Genomic DNA, 27,897 nt, shown 5'->3' with positions numbered 1-27,897 from the left:
AGTCAAAGGTTTCCTGAAAATTCTTGCAGCAAATGTTAGTCTGCTTTATCATTATATCATACAAATAAACTTTCAATTTTGAGTTGGGATACCATTCATCATATTAAAGAGTTTTCACTAGCTTCACTTTTAGAGAGTGTGTGCAATGAAACCAGCTTTTCCAAACATGCATAGACCAAGAATTATCTAGATTAGAGCCTCTACTCCAAAACCTCTCTTAAGTCATCAACACTCTGTAAGAACACACATAGAAGTAATGGTTTCTCTCTTCAAATCACATGTGAACAAAAAGGAAAGAAGAAGTTTTAAGAATATCACATGTGTATACCAAAACAGGCGCTAAAACAATGGAAAAAGATCTCTTGGAAAGGATGTTAAATTCCTGGAAACATAAGTGGTAGTATAATCTTATGGCTAGATAAAGGCAAATTGCTCTCTTTGAAATATGATGTATATGAATCAAATGCAAAAAATTCAAGCCAAACCCAACTCATAGCAGTAACAACCAACTTGAATCAAAACAACATTTACTCAACCATATAACCCTTCTAAAATACATGAAAGATGTGTAAGACACCAATGATTTATTGATTGATTATGTATGTCTCCTCTTTCTTTTTCTTTTTCTCTATTTTTTTTTTCTTTCTTCTTCTTTTTGATTTTGGATTTTTGATTTTTTTTTTTTTTTTTTTTTTTTGAAGAAAAGAGAGACAATGGTGGTATCTAAACACATTAATTGCTCAAAACTTGAATCCCCCATGAGAATACCCATAAACAAAAATGTTTTGTGGTGTTGTAGAAGTATTTCTCATGGCTCAAATGATGGTAATAATGGTTAATGTAAAGGTAGGCTGAATATTTGTTTAGCTGGTGACAAAAAATTGGTGCTTTTAGGTTCTCATCTCCTAAAATTCTACATAAACCAGCATGCCGAAGGAAAAAAATAAGTAGGATCATGGTATATCTCCCCATAATGTTTCCAGTAGTCAACCAAAAAATATAGAGATCTTTTACAAAAATTGAAGCATATGAGAGAAATTTAAGAGTTCAAACAAAGATATACTCTCACAAAGAAAAGTAAGGCTCAAGAGTTCTCCATATGGGTTGAATTTCAGCTTATATCTAGCTTGTTCATGATCCATGCATATCCAACATCCAACAGTCCGCTAACCTGGCTATTGTGCTCAAAAATTTCCAATTGTGCTCTTCATGAAAGAGTCTTAATATAGCAAATAGTATAACCAACTTAGCATTATTCATTCCATCACATGATATAAAAAATAAATCTTATAACTCTTTTGCATTCAAATTCAAGGTTTTTTTTTTTTTTTTTTTTTTTTTTTTTTTTTTTTTTTTTTTAAGAACAGAAAGAAAGAAAAATAATGCAAGGTGTAGAAAAAAGTGTAGACCTCTCCCCCCAGCTAAAATATTGCATTGTCCTCAATGTATCAAAGCCAAAATAAATTCAAGTATAAAGAGAAGAAGTTACCTTAAGCATTTAATTTTTTTTTTTTTTTTTTTTTGAAATTTCTTTCACAACTGCAAATGTTAGCTCACAAAAAAAAAATATAACAAAAAAAAAAAAAAACAAAAACAAAAACAAAAGGCAAAAAGAAAAAAAAAAGAAAAAAAAAAGAAAAGAAAATTAAAACAAATATGGTACAACTTCATAAGGCTCTTTCAGAGTTCATGTAGCATCCCAATAAGCAGGGATCTTCAGTGACATAGTCTCCTCCTTTGGCATAACTCCCTCTAAGAATGGTTTTAACCTTTTTCCATTTATTTTCAAAATCCTACCATCTCTAGGGTCCTCAATGTAAGGTTGAATTTATTCAACCATCTAATTGGTTTTATTCCGTGCCAACTTTGCTTGTATTTCAGCATTTAGTAACCCTGTATTTAGGTGGGTTTGTTGTAAGGGTAGTGAGTGAGATAGAGTGAAGTTTGCTCAAGAGTGTGCAAGAAAACAGAGACTTGCGGCTTAGCCTCGCGAGTGACTCGCGGCTACAAGCCGTCAGACGCAGCACATGTGCCAAGCATGTCGGAAGGTGAACAGTCATGCTAGCTGGAGCATTACAGGACAAAACAGGACAACTGGCCATACGGTTATCTCGCAACTGGATCTCGCGACTTAGTCAAGTCGCGAAGTCAAGCCGCGAGCCACCCCTGTTTTGTAAATCCTGACGTTTCACATTCCTCTCTCACTCCAGTATAAATACCCCTTTTACCCATAAATGTAAGAGAGCTTCCAGAGAGAATTTTAAGAGAGAAACCTTAAGAAAAACAAGATTGATTCACCCACAATCTATACATTAGAGTCTCTTCAAATTCCTCAACTCTCTTCCTCTCCATTGTCAAATTCTTGAGAGGCATTTTACCAAACCTTGTTCTCACCATATTCATCACTGTGAGAGAGCTGTTTGGATTTCTGGGAAGCAGTTAGGAAGGAACCAATCTTCATTGGTTGATGCTACGGTCTAGTAGCGGAATCCAGGAAGTTAGAAAAGAAAAAGGTTCGGCGCAACCTCGTTGGAGCAAGAAGCTTGGAGGGCTTAGGTGCATTGGGTAGATTAGGCTTGGAGGGTCTATTGTTGTCCATGTATCCCAACTATATTTTCTAGTGAATTGTTTACCACTTGGAGGGTGGCGGAGAGGTTTTACGCCGAGGACTTCGGTTTCCTCTTCGATAACACATCGCGTGTTGTCTTTGTGTTTGCATCTTCCTTCCCTTTTATCTTTGCCTTTTATTATCTGTTGTGGGTTGAGATTTTAATTTGGCTTAGTTAGTTTTTCCAATTCCATATTATAACTTATGTTAATTTTCCGCACACTAGTTGTTTGACATAATGCTTGAATTGGTTAAGTTATAATTTGGGGGTCTAAACATTTAAGGGTGTTTATACACATATTTGAACTTTCACTCAACTACTACAGGTCCATGGTTAAACACTTCCCTTACAATGAAAGGGCCATCCCATCTAGGTTTTAACTTACTTGGGACTAAATAGGTATATTTAAGACCACCGGGCAACGGCTTAAGCTCCAGCTGTGGTGCCTCTTCACTTGAATGCACGAGCTTTTTTTCATTTTCTAGTAGCTCCTCAAAGTGAGGCTTCCATCCTTTATTAATTGCCATCATCTGTTGTTCTTCCAAAACCTGTAAGGAATCCAAAAAAGAAAAATTTTCAAATACATGAATATCACATTCTAAATCATAAGAACCAACAGAATTATTAAAAAGAGTTTCAAGAGGATCAGAAAAAAAAAAAAAAAAAAAAAAAAAAAAAATCTTATTAAACTCTTCTTGAACCACCGCCCCAATGAGATTTACATAAGCACAGTCATCATCCTCATGTGGTTGTTTAGCCACATGAAATATGTTTAACTCCAAAGTCATGGAACCAAAAGTGAGTTGCATCCTTCCATTCCTGCAATTAATTAAAGCATTAGCTGTGGTAAGAAAAGGTCTACCCAAAATAATAGGGGTATGAACACTAGGATGTAAAACAGGTTGGTAATCTAGAACAATAAAATCAACAGGATAATAAAATTGTCCAATTTTCACCAACACATCCTCAACAATCCCTCTCGGTTCCCTTACAGAGCGATCAGCCAACTGTAAAGTTATTGAAGTAGGTTTCAACTCACTAAGTCCAAGTTTTTGATATACACTGGAAGGGATCAAATTAACACTTACCCCAAGATCTAGCAATGCATACTCCATGATGTAATCTCCAATAGTACAAGAGATCGTAGAACAACCTGGATCCTTATACTTTGGTAAGGTCTTATGTTGGATAACTGCACTTACTTGTTCTGTTAGGAATGCGGTCTTCTTTACATGATGCTTTCTCTTGATGGTGCATAGGTCCTTAATTACCTTAGCATATGCAGGCTTTTGCTTGATAACATGCAATAATGGCAAATTTATCTTGACTTGATGCAAATACACTAATATCTCAGATGTGGTGTCCAATTTCTTAGGTAATTTTAAGGCTTGTGGAAATGGTGGAGGGATTGGGCATTGTTCAATTTCACCAAATCCAAGTGACTCAGTTTCATCTTTCTCTTTTTCAACTGGGATCTCCTTAGATTTCTTAGTTACTAAAGGAGAACTTTTATTAATCTCTTTACCACTGCTCAAAATGGTCACAGCTTTTACTTCCTCATGTTTATCCTTAGAGCCAATTTTAGGTTTTGATTGATGGGATTGGGTTGAGTTTGGGAAGGAAGCTTCCCTCTCTCTATCCCACTCAATGAATTTGTAAGTCTAGTTATATGACTCTTGGTCTCTCTTACCTCTTCATCTAGCCTAGTGAGCATGGATTCAAACTTTTGATTTTGCTCACTTTGCCTTTGAATGAAAGTACTAAGTGCATCCTCCAAGGAAGTTCTAGATGATGATGATGCATGTGGTGAATTAAAATTCCTTGGAGCAGGAGGATTCAACACATTGTCACTCTTATAACTCAAATACAGATGGTTTCGCATATTTGGGTTATAATTGTTAGAATATGAAGAATTATTTGGCCAGTATGAATTAAATGCATGTACTTGTTCTTCTGGCACATTCAAGAATGATGAAAGTGATGCACATCCATTTGTAGCATGGTTTATCTCATGACAGATTTTACACACCTCCATTGGGTCCTCTCTAAAGGTAGCACTAACATTCCTACTTCCTTTCATTTTGAGTGCCTCAATTTCTTTAGTTAACATGCTGATTTTTGCACTCATTTTATCATCTTCCCTCAACTTGAAAACACTTCCACTAGAAGTGGTAGTGTTAGCTCTAGTTCTATCAGAGGAGTCCATAAGGCTAGGTCCAGTCCATGTGTTAGAGTTTTCAGCTATCTCATCAAGATAATCCATTGCATCTTCGGGTTCTTTTTGTAAAAAGTCCCCTCTGCATGAGAGTTGAACAAACTGTCGGTCCCTAGGTGTAAGTCCTTCATAAAAATAGCTAACCAACCTCCAATCTTCATACCCATGAGTTGGGCAAAAATTGAAAAGATCTTTGTACCTTTCCCAAGCTTGCTATAAGGTCTCATTTTCTCCTTGGACAAAACTAGCTATCCCTCTTTTTACTTGCTGGACTTTGTGGGGAGGAAAATGTTTCTTAAAAAACTCTTTGGCCATCTCCCCCCAACTACCTATAGACCTAGGTTTCAAGGTGTAAAGCCAACTTCTTGCCTTATCCTTAAGAGAAAAAGGAAAGAAACGTAACTTAGCAGTCTCAATAACATTTTGTGCATAGAAACTACTAATTACCTCTTCAAAAGCTCTAACATGGACATAAGGATTTTCATTTTCTTGTCCCCTAAAGTCAGGAAGTATTGCTAATAAACCTTGTTTCAGTTCTACATGTGGTGCATTAGGAGGAAACATGATGCATGAAGGAATAGAATTTTGTGTGGGATGCAACAGTTCATACATAGTACATCTATTCTCATCATGATTATTATGTGTTTCGTCACCCATGATTGATGAAGAAGGTGAAGGCAAAGGTGTGTCAAAAAGATTACCAAAGTAAGTTTCAAAACTTTCTAATCTGCCTCTCTTGTTTCTAACCCAAATGCTCATGCAACAATGAATGCCAACCAAATAAAATAAATTAAAAACAAATAGAAAAATGAAAAATGAAAAATAAGGGGAAAAAAATGGAACGAAGTTACCAATAGAAGAATTTCCACTGGTTGTGCTTTGCTCCCAAAAATTGCCTCTGAACATGCAGCAGCTCCCTGACAATGGCCCCAAAATTGCTTGCTCACTCCCAAGTGCAAGAGATCGTAGTAACATAATTCTCGGAGTACTGAGGTCGAACCACAAGGAGCAGGGTAAACTCAAAGACAATGTAATTAAATAACAATTTGGGTAAAGATGAAAAATACTTTTGCTTGGTGATTGTTAACAAGAATAATAATAAAAATTGATTTAAATCAATAATGTAAATACTAGGGCATTGAGGTGTTTCCCTATAGCGATATGAAATTTTTTGTGATCTAAGAAAATATCTATTTCATAATTGATTGTCCTTATACAATTAAAAACTTATGATTCGGTTGAACTGAGACAATTCAAGAACGCATGATAACCTCGATTAATAATGCGGTTAGAAAAGTTTTCAGAAAAACGCATTCACTTTAAAACCTAATTTCTATTTGAAACTATTAGAAATTCATCTAAACAATAAGAAAAACATTATTAAACTTATTGAAAGCGTGGAAGAACTAATACATCAAAAGAAATCTAATTGAACAATCAAATATGTTGTTGATAAAATCCTAGAAAGAATCAAATTGAATATTCATACCGTATAGAAGAAACGTAACCCCTAGCCCTAGCAAAGAGTTTAGGCTGCCATTAGAGAAAGAAAAATACAAGGTTTTCTCTCCAAAATTCGTTCTACCCAGCCTCCCTTCAAAACCCTAATGTCTAAGTGTCCAAAGAAAATAAAACATTTACTATTTTAATTTCCGTCCAGGTTTATAGCAGTAACTTGCGAGTTAATTTCGGCCATCAAAAATTGAGAATTTAGAAAAACTCAAAACTGGAAAGTTGTAGATATTTAAATCAAGGTTCCAACCCATCTGGCCTTGTGTCAATTGGATTTTTGAGGAGAGAGATACGCCCAAAATACTGATCGGTGCTCAAATCAGATTTTTCCTTTTCAGATTCTGCCTTTTTGATTTCTTTCCTTATTTGAAGCTTCCAATCATGGTAGACAATCCAGACACTCCAGCTGCACATCCTTAGACATTTAAGTATGGTCCCTTAGCTCCACTTTAATTCTAGTTTGGCCTCCATTCTCTCACAAATTCTTGTAAACTCATCTTTCTCACATGATTTCCTGAAAGTGGAAAATTACACACAATGAATAGCATCTTATTCAAGAAATTATGTAAAGATAAATAATAGGGACTAATGCAAATCATGGCTTAATTATACAAATTAAGCATAGTAATAAAGAGATAACGCCCACATAAATATATAACAAGTGCACATTTTAAGGCGTTATCAGCACTGCTCAGATTGCAATGCAGAAGCTTACTAGTACGTTCCGGATGAGACACAAGTCCTAGGAATGCGATCTCAGCCCTCCAAGTGTAAGACTAAGATAATCTATGTGTAAATATTAAAGAAAAATGATGATTCTGATGAGAGGAGATCCAAAAAAAAGAGGACAAGGAGAGAAAAAAGAGCTTTGGAAGAAAGAACTAAAATATTTGTTCAAAGAAAAAAGAAATATGTATTTATAAAACAGACATTCCTCGGGCCTGACAAAGGATCCTTTTTTCTTCATAATTTATGGTCTACGTCATCTCATTGGTGTCTTTTCCCATTGTGATTAGCGTTAACTTGTTAAGCGATCAATATCTAACTCACTTTCTAACAAATCTATTATAGTGAGCTTATTGGGCCATAGCCTGGGTCATTTTTGGGCCGTGGATTGATTGGGACTTTACAATTACAATTAAGTTTGTAGCCAAACCTAAGAAATTAAAAAAAGAGAAAATAGAGTGGGTTGCAAGTGCATTCTAACACGATAACACCTGTAACCGTAAGAAAAATCTAAAATTCCCCATGTGTAGGCAGTTCTATAAACCTGTAGAACAATTCAGAAAGAAATAAACCTATAGAACAGAACAATAGTAGGTCAAACTAAATACACTTTGTGAACTAATAGTTTCCCTATTAAAGAAGGGCAAAAAAACAAACAAACATGCGGCGTGCGTAGATAAGGCCAAGGCCATTACAAAAGGCCACCAAGTTTCTCAGAAATTTGCACCACACAATTCTACTAAGTCTTTGAAGAGCAAGCCCAAAATGTCTCCCAAACTCTTGCTAGTTTTGCTCATTGGAGCGGTGCTTCTCACCACTCACTGTCTTGCTAATCACCATAAACCACCACCTGATGGTTTTCGTGAGGAAAAACCGCCAATTGCACATAGACCAGCAGGCTCTCTATTACCACCACACAGACCACCTTCATCTAAGGAACCAAACCTGGATGGCAAACCTCCCAAGGGTTCAAAGCCACGCCCAAAACACAAGCCTCCACCATCCAACTAAGCTGAGCCTAGCTAGCTAGCTAGCTAGTTGGGCTCAATCTTATGTTAGTATTAGTATATATGTCATATAATAAGAGCTACGAGAGTCTGCGACTCATAATATCCTCTGTTCTGATGACTACTACTGTTTATGCATGTACCTTTTGCTGCTACTTAATTCTCAGCTACTAGTGGGATAAGTACTTCTTGCTAATGAAACTATATATCTTATCAAAAAAAAAAAAATGAACCTATATATGGTATGATATGTTGGTTTGGGCTTCCTTATTATGTTTATTTATTTATTTTTATTTGAGAAGATCCTTATTATGTTGAATGTGTTATTATTTACAATTTTAAATTGGTATATCACTTACCTTATAAGGTTAAAATATCAATTCTATTGCAGGCATAAACTTTTTAATTATTATTTAAAATTTTAAATAATATGGAATCTCACCTACAGGCATCAACTTTTTAAGCTAAAATAACAATTCTGCTACAGAAGTTTTTACCCAAAAAAATTACGCAGTCTCTCACCCATAACACCCAAAAAGAAAAGACTTAATTCGGTACCCATAAACTTATTATTAAAATATAGGCAAGGACAAAGTTAAGAGTCTTTTTTTTTTTTTTTTAAATTGAAAAAAAAAATAAAGCCATAAGAGGGGAGGTTGATAAGTTATAACAGAAAATGATAGGGATGTAACAAATCTCACAATTATTGCCACAACTCATCATGTGAAATTTTTTGTTCCTACCCAATTACTAAGTTATAACCCTTTTGTGTTTATGAGAAGAATTTCGTTATCTGAGTATGGGTTGGGTTTTGTTTATGCAAAATGATGAGTAATGCTATGGACATATATATAACTTGGCATAATTTTATGCCACAACTCACCCCGTGGCTAGTTATAATTTGTATGAGTGTAATGATGGGTCATGTGGAGACACTCTTTTACCGATCATAATTTTCCATATGGCAAATTGTGCAACAAAATTGTGCCAATTTTTATGTCTCTAACCCTACTCAAGCAAAATTAGGCATGGACTCTTAGGCCTGGTAAAAAGTCACTCAAGTAAACAGCTTTAACAAGCTAAACAAGGGCAGCAAATTACTTGAAGCCCAGCCCACAAATAAGTCAAAAGAGGGCCAGCTTATCGATGAACTTGCGAATAATATAAAATGCAAAGTCTTTGATCAAGCAAAGGAAGAACACGTAGATTTAAACTATACAAAGATAATTTCTTAAACAAATTTGACACCCTTGGAAAATCAAGCTATATTTGTACAAAATTTAATGCGTTGTTGCATTTTCTTCTATAATTTAAATTTGAGAAGTACTATATATCTTCATATTCATAATGTTTTCACAACACTTTCATAATAAATTATATGTTCCAATGAACATACCATTTAGAATTTGTTGTGAAAATCTTGTAAAAATGTTGTAGATATAGTATTTTTCTCTAAATTTAGGACACAAATTGACTACAAACTTAGTTGTAATAATAAAATGACGTGTTCATATCATGTGTAATGCACTAACTTATTTAAAATAATTGTATACAATCACTCAAGTGTGGTTTGTAAGTAAACACATGTCATTTTCCTATTGGTTTTTTTTTTTTTTTTTTGGTTTTTTTAAAAGATATCATTTTCCTTGTTGATTGTAGCTTTGGATTATAATTAAATTTATAGCCAAAATTTATCCTTAGATTTATCTTCTTTAATCATTTTTTTGTATTTTAGTTGAGACATATTCATGTATTTTGAGATGTAACATTTATTTTTCTTTCTTTTTTTTTTTGGGGGGGGGGGGGGGGTGTCAATTGAGTTTTGGAGTTTTAATATTTACATCAAGTGGTCATATATATATATATATATATATATATATATTATTGAATGTAAATTATGAAAATTTAAATATTGGATTGCATATTCTTTATGTTCTTAACACGCATGTCAAATTTCGTTCAAATAAGTTGTTATTTAATATTTAATTAGTGAATTTATTTTTTATGCATAATTAAAAAAAAATTGAAATTAAAACATTTGTTTGATGACATAGCAATTGATCTTTAATCTTCTTAAACATTTGTGAGTGTGGAGGATATAATAAGAATATGAAATCTAACGGCCAGATTTTTGAAATTGGCATTGATAAAAATATATAGGAAGAGCTTGAAGAGTTTTTCAGTAAACTAGTTTCGAAATAAACCTTACCCTTAACAAATGGTGTGTTTGTTATCATCTAAATTCTAATCAACTCACATTTTCGAAAAAAAAAAAAAAATATATATATATATATATATATTCTAATCAACTCACAGAAGGTTTGGCAAAAGATATTAAATTGAAGGACAAAGTCACATGCTTACTTACTCTGGTATCAGTTAAAGGTTGCAATCTTAGGTTGGATTGTCTGTTTGGTATTTGAAAGCTCAAATTTATGTGAAAACACAAGAACTTGTTTAGACCCCCAAATTAAAATTACGGCTAGATTGCTTTTACTCTAACTTAGACTAAGTGCAAAATAAGAGTAAATGAGCGCAAACAACCGATAACACTACCCTAAGCCATATTCATCCATTATCAATGATATAAAGTAAAACTTAAGAGTAGGGAAGAGAGATGCAAATACAAGATAACACTGAGACATGTTATCGAAGAGGAAACTGAAATACTTGGCGAAAAATCTCTCTGCCGCCCTCCAAGCGGTAATCGATCCACTAGAAAATAAAGTTGGAGTATACGAATAACAAAAGACCCTCCAAGCCTAGTCTATCCAATGTACTTGAGCTCTCCAAGCTCCTACTACCAACTGGCTTCTTAGAACCTTGTCTTCTCTAGCTTTCCCGAATCCCACAATTCGGCCCGATTGCATCCGCCAATGATTGGCTCCTTCCAATGCTTTCCAGCAGCACCAAAACCTTACTTGACACTTAGGTTAGGTGTGGTAAGTGTTTGAGCTATCAACCTCTCAATGATTTAGAAATGGAGAGGTAGGAGTAGAGGAAAACCACAAGGAAATGTGTAGATGATTGTGAGTATAAAAATCTCTGACAATCAAGTGTATTTTCTATGGTTTTCTATCTGAAAACACTCCTTATAATATGTGGGTAATGGGGGTATATATAGTGTGGGTAAAGACTTGGTAAAACAAACATGATAAATTAGCCAAAAAAAAATGTTTTGCGAGTATTTTGCAAGAAGGTCTTACCCGTGAGACACTCGCGAAAACTCTAGGTTGGCATGACTCTTCGCCTTCCAGTCATCTGCTCTACATGTGGCTTATTTCGCAAGTTAGCTTCTCATGAGCTTCTCGCGAAATCCACTTGTTCATCATTTTAAGCTTAAGTCTTCATACTCTCTCACACTCATCCCTTACAATTAAAAACCACATAAATATAGGGAAATATGATTGAATAAAATTACAATTAAATTTGGCACAGAATTAAAGCCAACACAAAATAGTTATAAATCACAACTTTACAGTATTGAATTATAAGCCAAGTTTTTTGCTATTAGATTTTATATACAACTTTTCGAAATCTCATTTTCTTTTTCTTACATTTTTTCATTTTTTTTTTAGGCAAAAATACAATGTAGGTCCCTAAAGTTTGCCTATTATGCGCTTTTGGTCCCTTAAGTTTCAAATGGGCGTTATTAGTTCCTAAAGTCTAAAAAATGAGTGTTGTTGGTCTTTTTATTAACTTCCGTTAAATTTGTTAGGACATATGTGATTCACTTGTTAGGAACATATATCACTATTTTATGTAATTGACTTATTCTTTGACAAAACGCACTTTACTTGTATTTAGATAGATCTAAGATATGTTTAATACTTCAAGAAACTGTGTTTCAAGATCAAGTGTTGAAGACATGCAAGTCTGTCCGAGATTCAAGTTGAAGAAGTGCTATTCATTAAAGTTCGACAGCTATCTTGACAACTAGCTATCCATTGAGCTTAAGAAGCTATTCCAACCCCGAGGCTCGACAGACAACTATCTGTCGAGCTTTATGAAAAACAGAATTCCAGTTCTGTTTTGACTCTAATCCGTAATTATGTGTTTGGGCCTTCATTTCTTCTAACCCTAAACATATAAAATGATTATTTTAAGGGCCGTCAAAGTGTACACAAATTACACAAGTGTTGAACAAAGTTTGTTCAAGCAATTTGTAACCAGAGACAAAGTTTTGCCCTAGTTCATCATTCTTGTGAAGAAGTTGCTGTGTATGTGTACCTTAGGGTTTTGTGACCAAGCAACTTCTTAATCTTCATCGTTGGGATGAACTGAAGAACTTTGCAACTATCAACCTTCTTTAGTTGGTGATTGAAGTCGTGTACTAGAATCCGCACATTGGTTAATCACGTAGTCGCTTGTTTTGATAATAGTGGAATTTCGGGAGTGGTGACCTGAAAATCACCCTTTGGGATTTTTGTCATTAGGTTCTCTCCATTCGTAAACAAATTACCGTGTTATTTATTTTCCATTGCATAATTAGTTTATTGGTGATTTGTTTGTGTTACCACGCGTTTTACATGTTAATTTGATTAATTAATAAACTTGGCTAATTAATCAATTAATTTATCACAAAGGGTCAATTCGTTTTTGGCCAATCAAAATTCTTGCTTATGTGTCTAATGGAGCATTGACATGACACTTAATACCCATTTGGATTCAGCTTATTAATGTCCAGCGTCTACATTTTTTTTTTTTTTTTGGAAGCGCATTTCTCTAGCTTTAGACACTGTTCAATGGGTCTCGTGCACTATTCACGGGACCCACAAACCTTTTTTTTCAACAAAACTTTCATTAAAAATGGGTCCCACAATACTATTCACATATTTAAAATTTATTTTGCTACAGTGTTTTCAGTTTTCAGCAAAATAAGCGGTATCCAAACGGACCCTTATTTTTTTCCCTGTGGCAACTTAATTTTTATTAAAAAAATCACACATAGGATTAAAATCCAAACTTGCTTCTTTTCCCCAATATTACCTAAATCTAGAAAACCTAGGTAGTTGACTACTTTCTCAAAATGAAATCATGTTCGATTGAGATGGAACACACTCCAGAGTGGCAATACATCGTCACATCTGTTAGGACATATGTGATTCACTTGTTAGGAACATATGTCACTATTTTATATAATTGGTAAATCTTTTGACAAAACACACTTTACTTGTATTTGGATAAATTTAGAATTTGTTTAATACTTCAATAAACTGTATTTCAAGATCAAGTGTTAAAGCCATACAAGTCTGTCCAAGAATCAAGATGAAAAGTGCAAGATCATTAAAGCTCGACAGCTAGTTATTTATCGAGCTTAAAGAGCTGTTCCAAACCCATGGCTCGACAGCTACTCGAAAGCAGCTTGACAGATAGGCATCTGTCGAGGTTTATGAAAAACAGAATTTCAGCTCTGTTTTGACTCTAATTCGTGATTATGTGTTTGTGCCTTCTTTTCTCACAACCCTAGACATATAAAAGGATTATTTTAAGGGTCGTCAAAGGTGACACAAGTTGCACAAGTGTTGAGTAAAGTTTGTTCAAGCAAATTGTGATCGGAGACAGAATTTACTCTAGTTCATTGTTCTTGTTTAGAAGTTATTGTGTTTGTACACCGTAGGGTTTTGTAACCAAGCATCTTCTTGATCTTCATCGTGTGATGAACTGAATAACTTTGCAGCCGAAAACCTTCTCTAGTTGGTGATTGAAGTCGCGTACTGGATCCACGCAATTGGTTGGTCACGTACTAGGAGTCGTGCATGAAAAGGAGGAATTGTCACTACAAAACAAGTCCAATTGAGTATTGGAGTAAGGGTTCAACTATAGGTTGGTATAAGGTACTAGAATTCCTTTACTTGTAATCTCTTGTTGTGATAATAGTGGAATTTCGGGAGTGGTAACCTTAAAATCACCTTATGGGTTTTTTGCAGTGTTGGTTTTCCCCATTCGTAAACAAATCATCGTGTCAAATTATTTTCCACTGCACTTAGTTTAATTGGTGATTTGTTTGTGCTACCACACGTTTGCATGTTAATTTGATTAATTAATAAATTTGGCTAATTAATTAATTAATTCATTACAAGGGGTCAATATGTTTTTGGCCTATCAAGTGGTATCAGAGCAGGCACACTCGGATTAGGGTTTAATCTTTATTATGAGATACATTGACCCCTGTTTGTCATGGATAGAAGATAGTTTCTCATTATAACTCCTTTATTTGATGGTACTAACTATGCATACTGGAAAGTATGAATGAGAGCTTTCTTGCAGCCTCTAGATGAGAAGGTGTGGCAAGCTATAGAGATTGCCTGGACCAAGCCAAAGGAAGCGCCGGCCGATTAGGATGAAACCAAGATCAAGGCGGCAAATTGCAAAAGGAGGGCATCGAATGCTTTTTTCAGTGCAATTACTAATGAGGAATTCAAGAAGATATTCTCCATTAAAACTGTAAAGGAAGCATGGACCATCCTCCAGACAACCTTTGAAGGAACTAAGGCTATCAAGGACTTGAAACTTCAGAGGCTCACTACAAGCTTCGAAGAGATTAAGATGAAGGAGGATAAGTCGTTCGATGAGTTCTATGCCAAGCTCAAGGACATAGTGAACTCAGCTTTTAATCTTGGGGAAACCATTCTTGAGCCCAAGATTGTGAGAAAGGTGCTCAGATCTCTACCTGAGAGATTCCATGCCAAGATTATGGCGATAGAGGAATTAGAGGACATTGAAAAGATTCCTTTGACAGAGCTGGTTGGTAATATGCAAACTTACAAGCTAGGGTTAACGAGGATTGGTAAGTCGGGTAAGAGCAAGAGCATGGCCTTGATGGCCAAGAGCAGTGACACAAATGAGTCTTCAAACGATGAAAATTTTAAGATGAAGTCCTACATCACCAGGCAATTCAAGAAGTTCATGAAGAATGCCAATAGAAAGGGCTTCAACAAGGACCGTAGGTAATCCAGTTCTTTTCAGTTCAAGAGCCAAGACAAAGGGAAGATTGATGCTAGAGATGGCGGTCAGTGCACTGTTCCCGTAAGACCTAAGTGCTTTGGGTGTCAAGACTTCGGTCATATGAAACAGGAGTTTCCTACATATCTCAAGAGCATTAGGAAGAGTAAGGCACTTGCTGCTATTTTGAGCGACATCGAGCCTTAGGATGATTCCTACAATGAGGAAGATGGAATCTTGAATGCCTTTACCGCCACTATCAATCCTACTGAGGGGATTGTTGCAGATGTGGATGAAGAAGAGGAATTGGTGAAGTCTAAGTTTTAGAAGATGGATGATCAAGATGATATCCATACAGCCTATGAGAAACTATAGAAGCTTTCTGAGAAACATAAGAAACTTTATAGGCTAGCCACCAAAAAGCTTAGTGACATGGAACTTGATTGTGAAAAATTTTCCACAAAGTTTGATGAAGCTAATCAGACTATTGGAGCATTGAGGTTTGAAAATAATTTCTTGGCTAAGAAGACCAAGAAGCTTGAAGCAGAGCTGTTTCAAGTCAGTGCTCAATTGGAGAGGACTTCAAGTGCAAAGCTTGATGAGATGCTCAATCTTCAGAAATCTACTTCTAATTGAACAGGTTTAGGGTATGATTTCTCTTCTTCTAATATTGTTTCTACTAGTACTACTGTTTTTGTTCCTCCTAGTAATAATGTTGAAATTAAGAACAATAATGTTAAAACTGATTTAGCTAGTGAGAATATAGAAAAAGGTAAATCTATCTTAAGAGCACCCCTTAAGCAATATAAGAAGGAAGCTAAAAACCCTAGGGTTAAGAAGGCCAACTCTCAAAAGTCTAAACAAAAGAAGCAGCATCTCTGTCATCATTGTGGAGTTGCTAGTCATACTCGACCAAATTGGTATAAGTGGTTAGACACTCAATAGAGCAATGGCATGATAGCATCTGAAAACCAAAATCAGCTTCAATCCTCTCTCGCTCCTCTTGAAGATCTTCTCAAAGCCCTCATGTTCCTTTCGAACTTGAACAGTTTCAATTCTTCCCCCCTCACTGTCGATTCAAGAGTTTAATTAAAGGAAATGTTCTTCCAAGGTGTGGAAGGAAAAGGGTTCCAAGTGATTTTATCACTTTCTTCTCTCTCTTTGTGTTTTTGTTTTTGCATAACTTGTGTGTTTTGCTTTTATTTTAAGTCAGTCTAGTTTTTATACTTTGCTTTGTTTAACATGTTTTTGTTTGTTTTCAGTTTTTTTTATTTTGTTTTTGATATAAAAATTAAAAAAAAAAAATTGAAAAATCAGAAAAATACAAAAACAGTGTGTGTTTTGTGTACATTGGTACTTATGTACCTTAGATGGCTATTAGAACAAAGTTTTCTAAACTTTGTATCTTTTGTAACTTAGATAAGCATCTCTATGCACAACTAAGCAAGTGAGCTTTGTGGCTCTTGTTTGTGATAAGTAAGATTAAGTTGCATAAGTGATTATGAAAAATAGAATTTCAGTTTTGTTTTGACTCTAATCTGTGATTATGTATTTAGGCCTTCTTTTCTCACAACCCTAGACATATAAAAGGATTATTTTAAGGGCCATCAAAGTTGATATAAGTTGCACAAGTGTTAAGCAAAGTTTGTTCAAGCAAATTGTGACCGGAGAGAGAATTTGCTCTAGTCCATCGTTCTTGTGTAGAAGTTGCTGTGTTTGTGCACTGCAGGGTTTTGTAACCAAGCATCTTCTTAATCTTCATCGTGTGATGAACTGAAGAACTTTGCAGCCAACAACCTTCTCTAGTTGGTGATTGAGGTCGCATATTGGGATCCGCGTAATTGGTTAGTCACGTACTGGGAGTTATGCAAAAGGAGAAATTGTCACTACAGAGCAAGTCTAATTGGGTATTGGGGTAATTGTTCAACTGTAGGTTGATATAAGGTATTGAGATTCCTTTACTTGTAACTGCTTGTTGTGATAATAGTGGAATTTCGGGAGTGATGACCTTAAAATCACCCGGTGAGATTTTTGCCGTGTTGGTTTTCCCCATTCGTAAACAAATCACCGTGTCAATTTATTTTCCACTACACTTAGTTTAATTGGTGATTTGTTTATGCTATCACGCGTTTGCATGTTAATTTGATTAATTACTAAACTTGGCTAATTCATCAATTAATTTATTACAAGAGGTCAATATGTTTTTGACATATCAAAGTCCATAATTGTCTCAGTGGATATGTGTTCTTTAAATTTATTTGGTATTTTCCTTACTATTTTTCACTTCCAAGTCATAAATTCCATTTGGTATTAAATTGTTATTCATTTTTCAACAAGGGGCTATAGAACTGTGAAATGGCTTTTCTCTCTTAGATTGATTTCAAAACTCTCAGTTATTAATTAAGAGTTTCCATTGTATGCTACCAGATCAAACCAAGGGATTGTGAATTGTTTGAATAATATGGTTTGAAATTGATGAACGGTAAAACCATTATGAAATTGACGACATGGATAAATTTTCTAAGGAACATAAGAGTGATTTAGATAAAACAATGTGCCGAGACGTTACCAAGCTTCTTGAGACAAGTGAATAAGTAGGATTTAGGATGCAAATTCGAACGAGTCCAATTTATAAGTGTAATTTTGGTTTTGTTTTGGGTTTTTTTTTTTTTTTTTTTTTAACAAAATAAGTTGCTACATGGAAAAAAAAAAGAAAAAAAAAAAGAAAAAAAAAGTGTCATGTCATTGTTCTATTACACATATAAGCAAGAATTTAACGGAAGTTACTGGAAGGACCAGCAATGCTCATTTTTTTAAGTTTCAGTTACTAATAACGCTCACTCGAAGCTTAAGGGACCAAAAATGCATAATAGACCAACTTTAGGGACCAACATTGTATTTTCACTTTTTTTTTAAAGCACTAGTATACTTTATCATACTTTAACAAAATACTAAATAAATTACTCCCAAAAGAACACAAAAAATAAATGTCAAAGTTAGCATCTTTGCGCTTACATGGTTCATTTGTTAACAACCATAAAAAATGCTGAAGATTGCTTTAGCTGAGCCCACCGTCTATAATGCACTAATGCATGACACATGTACGTTGGAAAAATTATACATTATCAAAATATTTTTATCACTATATTTATATATTCTATTATTTTAAGAGATGCTAACTAGTTGAGTTACAAAACTCTGTACATATTATTTTTCTTGATAATTTTTATCATTGAAGTGGGAGATATGAATTGTAAATGTCTCCGTTGAAAATACCAAAAAATATCAGGGTCTATTTGGTAATGTTGTTTTAGTAACACTGTTTAAGTATTGTGAAATATGTGTGGATAAAAAAATATTGTGAAAATACGTGTTGTGTTGTTAAACAATGAAAACCGTTGTTTAAACAACACTATCATACTTTTGGCATGTGGGCCCAACTTAAATTATTACAACTTTTTTTTATGGGATTATTACAACTTTTGTTATCAGTATGGTTCCCCGAGTTTCAAGCAATATTCATCCACATCTTTTTTTCCGTGGCTAATTTCTGAATCCTACTTCTCTTGCCCTCTTAATTTTGAAGAATAAAATACAAATATGACATTATTATGGTTTGATTGGGAAGTATAATATATATTCGTTTTATCGACTTCCATATTAGAAGATATTTTCTACAAAAATCATTCTAAGCTCTCATGTAAATAGAAAATGCAGAGAATTTTTTTTTTTTTTTTTTTTTTTTTTTTTTTTTTTTTTTGCATATAATTATTGTTAAATGAAGGAAAAAGCGAAAAGTTGATTGTATAGGGCTATCGAAGAAAAAGAAGAGCAATGTATCTTACCAATTTATAGAGCTAAGTTCAGCTTTGTGTACGGGCTAATTAACTTATCAATACAGTGGGTTCCAAATGGGCCATATTACATTTATTGGAAATGAAGGAAAGACAATAGGTCTTACCCTTACTTGGAAGGCCTCTTAAGTAATCTTTCATACAAAATCAACAAATGCTAGATCATGGATGACATCATTCATAAAAACCTGTCTATTCGTAATTATTAATTTAATTTGTATCTATACTCACACATGCTTAGCATGTTCATACTTTTAGTCAAGTTGGCATTAAAATGTTTGTTTTTTTCTAGGATGTACATGAAGAAAAAACTTAAGTTCCATAGATCGAATCTTTGCAATCATGGAACTTGAAATTTGTGTTTGTGGAGGCTAAATGAAAAACGAGATTTGTTTATATTATAATAATATTTTATATAATAATCTATAATAATCTATAAAGTATAATGAGTCCCAGGAGGGGTGGCCTAGTGGGTGAGATCCCGCATGCAAGTACAAGGTCCTTTGTTCGTGTCATGGCAGGTACCATGTGGGAGGTGGGCTCCTAGCTTATATTGTGCCTCATCTGCTGGATCTCTTAGGGTGCTAGGGTGAGGTCTGTGGCACCCGGTCACAGTAACTATGGCTCAATCCAACATTCCTTAACGGGGGTGCCCCTATTAAGTCACACCCTAGGGGTTAAGCCACATATGGTTGCCTCCGCCCCCTTCTTATTCATTAAAAAAAAAAAAAAAAGTATAATGAAATGCTATTCAAATATATAAGTTAATTACTTTATAACTCTACATTTGGATCCAAAAGTACAGTATTATTTCTGAAAGATCATCATGAATAGATCAATAGCTGTTACCTTTCCGAATAAATTAGATTTCAAAATTAAATTAAGTAATAAATTAAATTATAATCCATAAAGTCACAAAGTAGACAAAAAATACTTGAAATTAAATGCATTAAAAAAATATAATCAAATAATGAATTACACATTTTTGTCTTTTATTTTTTTATTATATATTTTTATCTATTTTAAAAGTAATTTATTCTATATACTAGCTTGTAAGCATATATATGAGATATATTTACAAATAAGCATAACTAAATGTGTATTAAAATTTTACCAAGTTTATATATAATGTTTGTATATTTTAAAATAAAAATAGCCACTAATAAAATAAATATTAGATTATTTGAAATAAATTTAAAAAATTATTTAAATTGTTATCCATGAAATTCTAAATAGTATTAAAAAAAATTAAATTGGATTTCTCAATTTTTGTAGTGTTGTAAATAGTTACACTGAAATTAAGAAAATTAATTGAGACACATAGCATAAATTAGACTCCAATTTAAGATCAAATTGGATTTTCTATTAGTTTTGACTATAAATATATATATATATATATATATATATGTATGTATATCTGTGTGTGTCTATATATATATATATATATATATGATTTTTATACGTTATATAATAATATAATTAATTTAATAATAAAAAAAATTAAAGAATAGAAGAATAAAAAAAAGTCATTCCTGTCCTAGACTCCAGTAATACCATACACGTATGTGATGGTAAAATAAAGAGAAACAAAAGAAGTTCCTTTAATAGGTTTGCCTTTGCAGACTTGAAATCTATACCATATACGTGGACCATGGTTGTAAATCTTGGAGCAATTTAACTAGAAAAGAGAGAACAAACTACTGGGATCAGTGGGATGAAGTAAAGAAGAAAGAAGCTAGAGCAAACGTACCAAACTTATGGCCTGTTTGGAAGTTTAAAAAATGAGGGGGAGTAGAGTAAAGGGAGGGAGAGTAATTCAATTACCTTATTTGGAAGGTTTTTAAAGAAGGAGGGAGAGGAGTTTGGAGGGATTTGGAGGAGTTTCAACCACCTCTAATCCCTTATTTTTAATTCCCCCAAATTGGAGAAATTTGGAGGGAGAGTAGAGTAGATAAATTATTAACTAGATAAATTTTCCAATTTACCCTTTCTAAATTAATAATAGACCAATGTTGCAAGTCCATTTTCAAATAAGGGTAAATTTGTTTATTTTAATCATTTCTTCTCCTCTCCATCCTAATTTTTAAAACATCCAAATAAGGGGAATGACTAATTACTCTCTTCTCCCTTACTAATTCTAAAAACATCCAAACAAGGTCGAGGGGAACCAAGAGATAAAAGAAACGAAAAGAAAGAGAAAAAAAAAATTTAGTAGACTCAAAGCTTCGAAATCTATAATTTGTTGAATTTTTTTATTATTTTATTTTAAAGGAAGGGGCAAAAATTAGAACCATTTTTGGTTTATAAGTCATGGGTTTCAATTAGTTAGCTAGAGTCTTCAAAATATTTTTAGGTAGTCAAAACAAAAAAATTTTAAAATATTATATATAAATTTTTTTTTACCCCCAGTCTGGGTGTATGTTTGTTTGAATACCCTACTATCAACGTGGCAGCGCCACTGTAAATAGAGTCTTGTCTTCAATCAATTTTTTTTTTTTTTTTTTTTTTGATAAACCTTGTATTCAATCAGTTAGTTCAATATACAGAGATATTTTTCTAACAAATTTGATTTATATTCCCATTTGTGTATCATCTGGTTTAACAAAATTTATTCAGTCACTAATAAAATAAAAATAAAAATCCTTTTAAACCACAAGGGATGGGGCCAAATTAAAGTTGAATTGATAATAACTTTTGGCTAACTCTCGGCCGAATTACCTGCCCCAGGCGCAGCCTTAGGTATTGTCAAACTTTTCAACTCAGTGGGTTCCCTACTTTCAAAAAAAAAAAAAAAAAAAGAGGGTGGAGTGGGTTCCAAGTGGACACTATCACAACAACGTGTAATCATAAGAGAAATCTATAATTCCTCAAATACAAGCCATGTGGCGTGTAATCATAGGCCCAACCCATTATAAAAGGTGAACAAATTTCTCAAGTTTGTATACCATAATTCTATGTCTTTCTCTCAAAAGCCCAAAATGTCTACCAAACATTTGCTATTGTTGCTTCTCGCAGTTGTGCTTCTCACGACTCACTCTCTTGCTGATCACCATAAACCACCACACAAGCCACCACACAAGCCTCCTTCAACGGAGGAGACCACCCTGGAATCAAATTTGGACGGAAAACCTCCCAAGGGATACAAGCCACCACCAAAACACAAGCCACCAACCTCATTGGATGGGTTTAATGAGGATAAACCACCACACAAAGAAAAACCAGTAGGCCCTATAAAACCACCACACAAGCCTCCAGCACAGGAGTCCTCATTGGATGGCAAACCTCCCAAGGGTTACAAGCCACCACCAAAGCACAAGCCTCCAACTTCCAACTGAGTGAGCCTAGCTAGCTAGTTAGGCTCATGTTATTATTAGTATATATATATATATATATATATATGCGTGGGCATATATAATAAGAGCTGCAATTGATAATATCCTCTCTTCCCACAACTCTTTATGCATGTACCACTTGCTGCTACTTCTAAGCTACTTGTGGGATATGTTCACGTTAATGTACTCATTTTAGTGTCCGTGCCTGTCTTTGCTTATGAACATTGACATGCACTTTGCTCTTGTTATGTATAAATTTCATTGGAACCTGTTTGGGACTTTCATGTGCATCTTTGGTTTATGCTACACAAGCACTAGTACAACAAACTCATCTGGAAACAAAGAAAAAAGAACGTTGATCGATGCCATGATAGAATAATTACTAACGGCACACCCCTTAGCCAAATTAATATGAGACTAGTCGCAAGAAACCAAGCACAATATTTTTATATTACTAGTCATCACCTACAATTCTAAACCTTATTTTAAAATTTGTAGGGTCCGTGACATGGTTCTATTATTGATCAAAGGTCACTCTCATAAATGAAAAAAAATAAAAAAATAAAGAAAAAGAAGAAGAAGGAATTAGCATTGGTTATCACATTCACAACAAACATTGTAGATTATTTGTGGCGTCCGCATAGTACAACACACATCAATGCATGCTGGACAGAGGCGGACCTAGCCCCCCCCACCTCCCGACTTTTCAAATTTCCATTAACAGAAATCAGAAATGTCTAAGTTATATCTAAATTTACTTCCCCCCCCCCCCCCCCCCCCCCTCCCCCCTCTCTCAAAAAAAAAAAAAAAGTGATAATGAAATCACTTCCCTGCTAATCGTTAAACAGAATTTCCACTTATATGTAGTCCTATTTGACCTTTGCTTTCAAAGCTTCATGCTGTGTATATCAAACCAGAAAGTACCAAGAAAAAAAAAATGAAGGGTATCTAGCGCCACAGACCCCATTTTTGTAGTTGGATGAATCTGCTCTAGAGATACTCTTTATTTTGTTAGCTTGTTGTTGAGTATTTATCTTGTAGTGGTGGATGGGTTCTCTCGAAGAGGTCTACTCTACAATTTGGGAGTAGCTAACATGATGATACGAGTGATTTGAGATTTTAGAATTTGACTGAAACGGTATAGTTTAGGATTAGAGTTTTGTATTTTAACTTGGAAAAAGCTGTACCATTTGGATGGTGTCAGGTAAGCTTTTATTTTTCATTGAAACGGCATAGTTTTGGGGCTGATTTGACAAAAATAAAACACTTTAGCATGTACATGTATCATTTAACAGTAGAAACCAATCGTGGGGAGTGAATTGCTAACAGAATCAAACTTCGAGGTGTAAAATCAAAGTTTAAAAAATTTTAGGTGAAAAATCCAAATAACTTCAAATTTTAGGGGTGTAATTTGCATTTTACCCTTAAAATAATAATGCCTAAAACACTAATATTTAACAAGTAATTTACTGTAATATATATAAAAATTTAAGTATATATAATTTCTATAAGAAATTATATATAGGGTTATTTATATTTATTTAAATAGAGCAAAAATTACATTAGTGATAAGCTGTATATATAGTAATTACTTAAATTAATTTGACATTCACGAAATTATAAGGAACATAGTTATTCTAATAATTATTTTGAGAAATAAAGGGGAAAAAAATAAGGGTTTTAATCCTTACACAAATTAGGGTTATAAAGTACTATATATATATATATATATATAAATCATTCATTATATTTTTATTCCACCCACTAAGGCACAAATTCCTAACTTTTTTTTTTTTTTAGTAAGAAAATTTCTAACTCAGTCATTGGATATGTCTTTCTCTTGTGAGAAAATTTAGGCATGTCATGGTTGACACTATGTGAGGGTTTGGATACACGTTTGCATTTAAAGTTTGCATTTTCTGGCTTTTTCTTTTTTTTTTTTTTTTTTTTTCCTATGCATGAACAGTAACATCACATGGGTTCATTGTGCATGAGACAAAATGTACTGTTCATGCACTATTCACGGGTCCCACGGTACTATTCACACATTAAAAAATTATTTTATTACAGTGTTTTTAGTTTTTAATTTTTAATTTCAACAAAAATAAATTATATCCAAATGAACCCTATATTACTTGACTCTCTAATTTCTGAAATCAACCCAATTGCACATAAAGTAAAATAGAGATGCTATAACGATATAAGAACACAATTTCATGTCTTTTCTTTTGGCTTACGATAAAGATTTAAATGTCTCATCAGAAAGTTTTCAAAAGGCATATTAAAATTTGAAGGACAAATTCATGTGCTCACTCCAGTAGACAGTAGTACTTGTCAAAGGTCACGATCTTAGATGGGAAATGAAGAAACGCCGGAGTTAAGGTAGGCTCCAGTATTCATTGTGCCGACATAGTTCATTTGTTAACCACCACAAACCACAACAAAGACTGAACAATCATCAAAGCCTACAACATAAAGATGATTTTAGCAGAAAGATGATTTTAGCAGAAATGGGTTTTTACATAACAGAACAATCATCAAAGCCTACAACAGAACAATCATCTTTATGATCGGATGAGGGAGAGGTGGATAATACTAAACAGAACAATCATCAAAGCCTACAACATAAAAAAAAATGAGTAGCAATTGTAAAAAAAAAAAAATTGGGTTTCAGTTGGAAATTTCTCCGACTGTAAAAAATAAAATTAAAAAAAAATAAAAATAAAAAAATTGGGTTTTTGCTTAACTAGTTCCATGGTTAAGCAAGAACCAAATTTGGAAGAAAGAATACCCAATTTTAAAAACCACCGGAATTTTAAAACCCACCATTGGCATTTTAAAAACCACCGGCATTTTAAAACCCACCACCGGCATTTTAAAACCCAATTTAGAACCCTAGATTTCAAAGATTAAAAAGCAAAATCCTAATCTACCTGCAACGGCTGAACAAAATAGAGAGGTGCAATAATCTTGATCTTCCTCAAATCGGTTTGCATGCACGACCTCAAGCTTTCAAATCCCAGTTACCTCAAGTGAAGCGAAGCGTGATATCCATGAGTGAGTCTTCCTGCCACAGCTAAACGGAGAAGCTGTCTTCCTTGGTTCGGTTTGCATGAACGATGGGAGTGAGTGAGTGATTGATTTTTGGGAGTGACACTGAGTGATTTTTGGTGAGCAAGCCGGATGAGAGTGAGTGAGTGGTTTTTGGAAAAGAGAGTGTTTTGATCTGGATGGGAGTGACTTTTTACCTATTTTCTATGTTAGAGTAACGGTGAGGGAGAGGTGGGCACATGGCACATAAATGGTGATAATTACAGGTGGGTAAAGTGTCAAAATTTGAACCACAGGTAGGCACTTAGAATTAGAGGCAAACCACAGGTGGACAATGTGTATTATCCCTTGTTTTTTTCTTTTTGGGAAAGGGACGTCAAAAAGATTATCGTTACTAGAACCACATATAAGCGATTCTATTTTCATAATAACTATTATTATGTGTTTAGACACCCCCCCCCCCCCCCCCAAAAAAAAATGAAATGAGATATAATGAGATATAATAGATATTGTAGAAACGTAATAGAGTAACAGAATACTTTTATTATTGTAAAATGTTTTTATGCCGACAATTCTTGTCTCAATGATTGTCATAATAATATTGTGACGGAAGAGATTATGAATAGTTATTTATTATTTTTATATTTATTTAGATTATTTTTTATTCACTAATTACAATTAGTTACATTAATTAGAATTGTAGTAAAAGTTATGATATAAGAGTTCTTTATATTAAGCTCCAGGAAAAAATTGGCAAATGGCATTTTTGAGCAAAAATTGTAGCATTTTGCCCCATTTTTTAAAATATTAGGTAAATGTCCATCTTTTGTAACTCGATTTAAGATAAATCAAGTTTAAAATTATAAAAAAAAAAAAAAAAAATTCTGGAGTCCTATAGTGGCATTTTAAGGAGCCTATAGTGACGTTTTAAAAACCTATAGTGGCATTTTGTAACTCAACCTCCATGAACTCAAGTTATAGGCAATTTTTTTTTTTTTTTTTTTTTTTACCTATAGCTCGAGTTCATGGAGATCGAGTTATAGAACGCTACTATAGGTCCTTAAAACGTCACATAAGCTCCTAAAAAACCCCACTATAGGGCCTAACTCGATTTATCTCAAATTGAGTTTCAAAATAGAGGCATTTTCCTAATTAGTCTGGGAAAGAGGGCAAAATATTACATAATTTGCGTGAAACGGGCATTTGCCCATTTTCTCTTTGAGCCCCAATTAAAATATGATCATGTTAACAGATGTATTAAAGACAATTGCTAATAAAACATAATAGGAAAGTTTTTATACCACTTTTATGAGAAAGATAAAAAATTATCAACAACATTTGTTATTTTATCTTTCTCTCAATAAAATATTACTTTTGTTATCAGATGGTGCCCTCAGTCTCATGCCTTTTTCATCAATATCATTGTTTCCGCAGGTAATAAACATCTAAATCCTACATCTCTTGCGCTCTTAACTTTGAAAAGTAAAATACAAATATGACATTATTATGGTTTAATTGGGAAGTACAATACTAATAATAGGCTTAATAGCCAGTAGGAGGTGCTTTGTCATTTCCAGTCCTGATAATATAGCGAACTCTGACATTTTTTTTCCCATTTTATGTAGTGCCATATTAATAGATATTTTCTACAAAATCATAATAAGCTCTCATGTAAATAATAAATGCATAGAATTATTATTTTTCGCAGATAAATATTGTTAAATAAAGGAAAAAGTGCACAGTTAACTGCATCTTATCAACCTATGAAAGAAAGAAAGAAAAAACATTGTATCTTACCCATTTCTTTCGCTAGGTTCAATTTTGTGTGGGCTAGCATATCAATATAGCGTGGGCTCCATATGTGAGCCCTTATTACATTGATTGGAAATGAAGGAAAGATATAGTTAGGTCTTACTGTTGTTGAGAGGGATCTCTGAAATTAATCTTCCATACAAAAACAACAAATGCTAGATCATGAATGACATCATTCATGAAAACATAGTTTAAAGTCCAAGCAATTATAAAAAGACAACACATTGCACTAGTTTTGCACTACAAAACACGCGGGTCTTAGGCTGCGTTTGCAAAAACGCAGCTATAGATACCCTATAGCCCTGTTTACTAAAAGTGCAGCTAAAATTATGAACCTATAGCCATATTTTATAAAATGCAGCTATAGGACAGTTCTGTGGCTGCGTTTTTAGTGTTTGCAACCGCGTTTTATTGAGTTAGGCCTATGGCCGCGTTTGAAAAACACAGCTATAGGTCCAGCCCAATTTGGGCTTTCTTTTTTTTCTTTTTTTTTTTTTAAAAGAAGTCCTATAGCCGCATTTAGAAAACATAGCCATAGGTCATCTTAAAGCCGCGTTTTACAAAAAATCGGCTTAAAACCCTCAAATTAAAAAAAAAAAAAAAAAAAAAAAAAAAAAAAACCCTTAGACCCTCAGATTTCTCTCTCTCTCTAACCCAGTCTCTCACCTTCTCTCTCACTCTCTCCCAGCTGCCACCACCATGATCTGTGCTCTTTTTTCTTCCAGTTATCCTAACAAACATCTTCCTTTTCAGCTCCCTTTTCCTCTATTCTCATATTTACACCTTCAATTTTGTTGTAATTCTGATTTTGCTGAAGAGGATTTGATCTTCGCT

At 33.8% G+C, this 27,897-nt stretch overlaps 2 protein-coding genes across 2 annotated transcripts; one reads left to right on the top strand and one right to left on the bottom strand.

Annotated features, from left to right (window-relative positions):
* Positions 1 to 2,917: 2,917 nt before the first annotated feature.
* Positions 2,918 to 4,872, bottom strand: LOC126690156 (uncharacterized). Its single transcript, XM_050385288.1, has 3 exons — positions 4,300 to 4,872; positions 3,332 to 4,177; positions 2,918 to 3,157 (listed from the first exon to the last, which is right to left on the bottom strand). Exons 1-3 carry the CDS (start codon positions 4,870 to 4,872, stop codon positions 2,918 to 2,920), a joined length of 1,659 nt encoding a protein of 552 aa, XP_050241245.1.
* Positions 4,873 to 21,811: 16,939 nt separating this feature from the next.
* On the top strand, positions 21,812 to 22,469 carry LOC126688668 (early nodulin-75-like). Its single transcript, XM_050383445.1, has one exon. It carries the CDS (start codon positions 21,823 to 21,825, stop codon positions 22,201 to 22,203), a length of 381 nt encoding a protein of 126 aa, XP_050239402.1. The 5' UTR covers positions 21,812 to 21,822; the 3' UTR covers positions 22,204 to 22,469.
* The last annotated feature ends 5,428 nt before the right edge of the window (positions 22,470 to 27,897 follow it).

This window comes from Quercus robur, chromosome 6 (assembly GCF_932294415.1).
Source record: "Quercus robur chromosome 6, dhQueRobu3.1, whole genome shotgun sequence".
Taxonomy (NCBI): Eukaryota; Viridiplantae; Streptophyta; class Magnoliopsida; order Fagales; family Fagaceae; genus Quercus; species Quercus robur.
The sequence above is the reverse complement of the archived record's forward strand: the minus strand, read 5'-3'. Positions and strand labels throughout refer to the sequence as shown.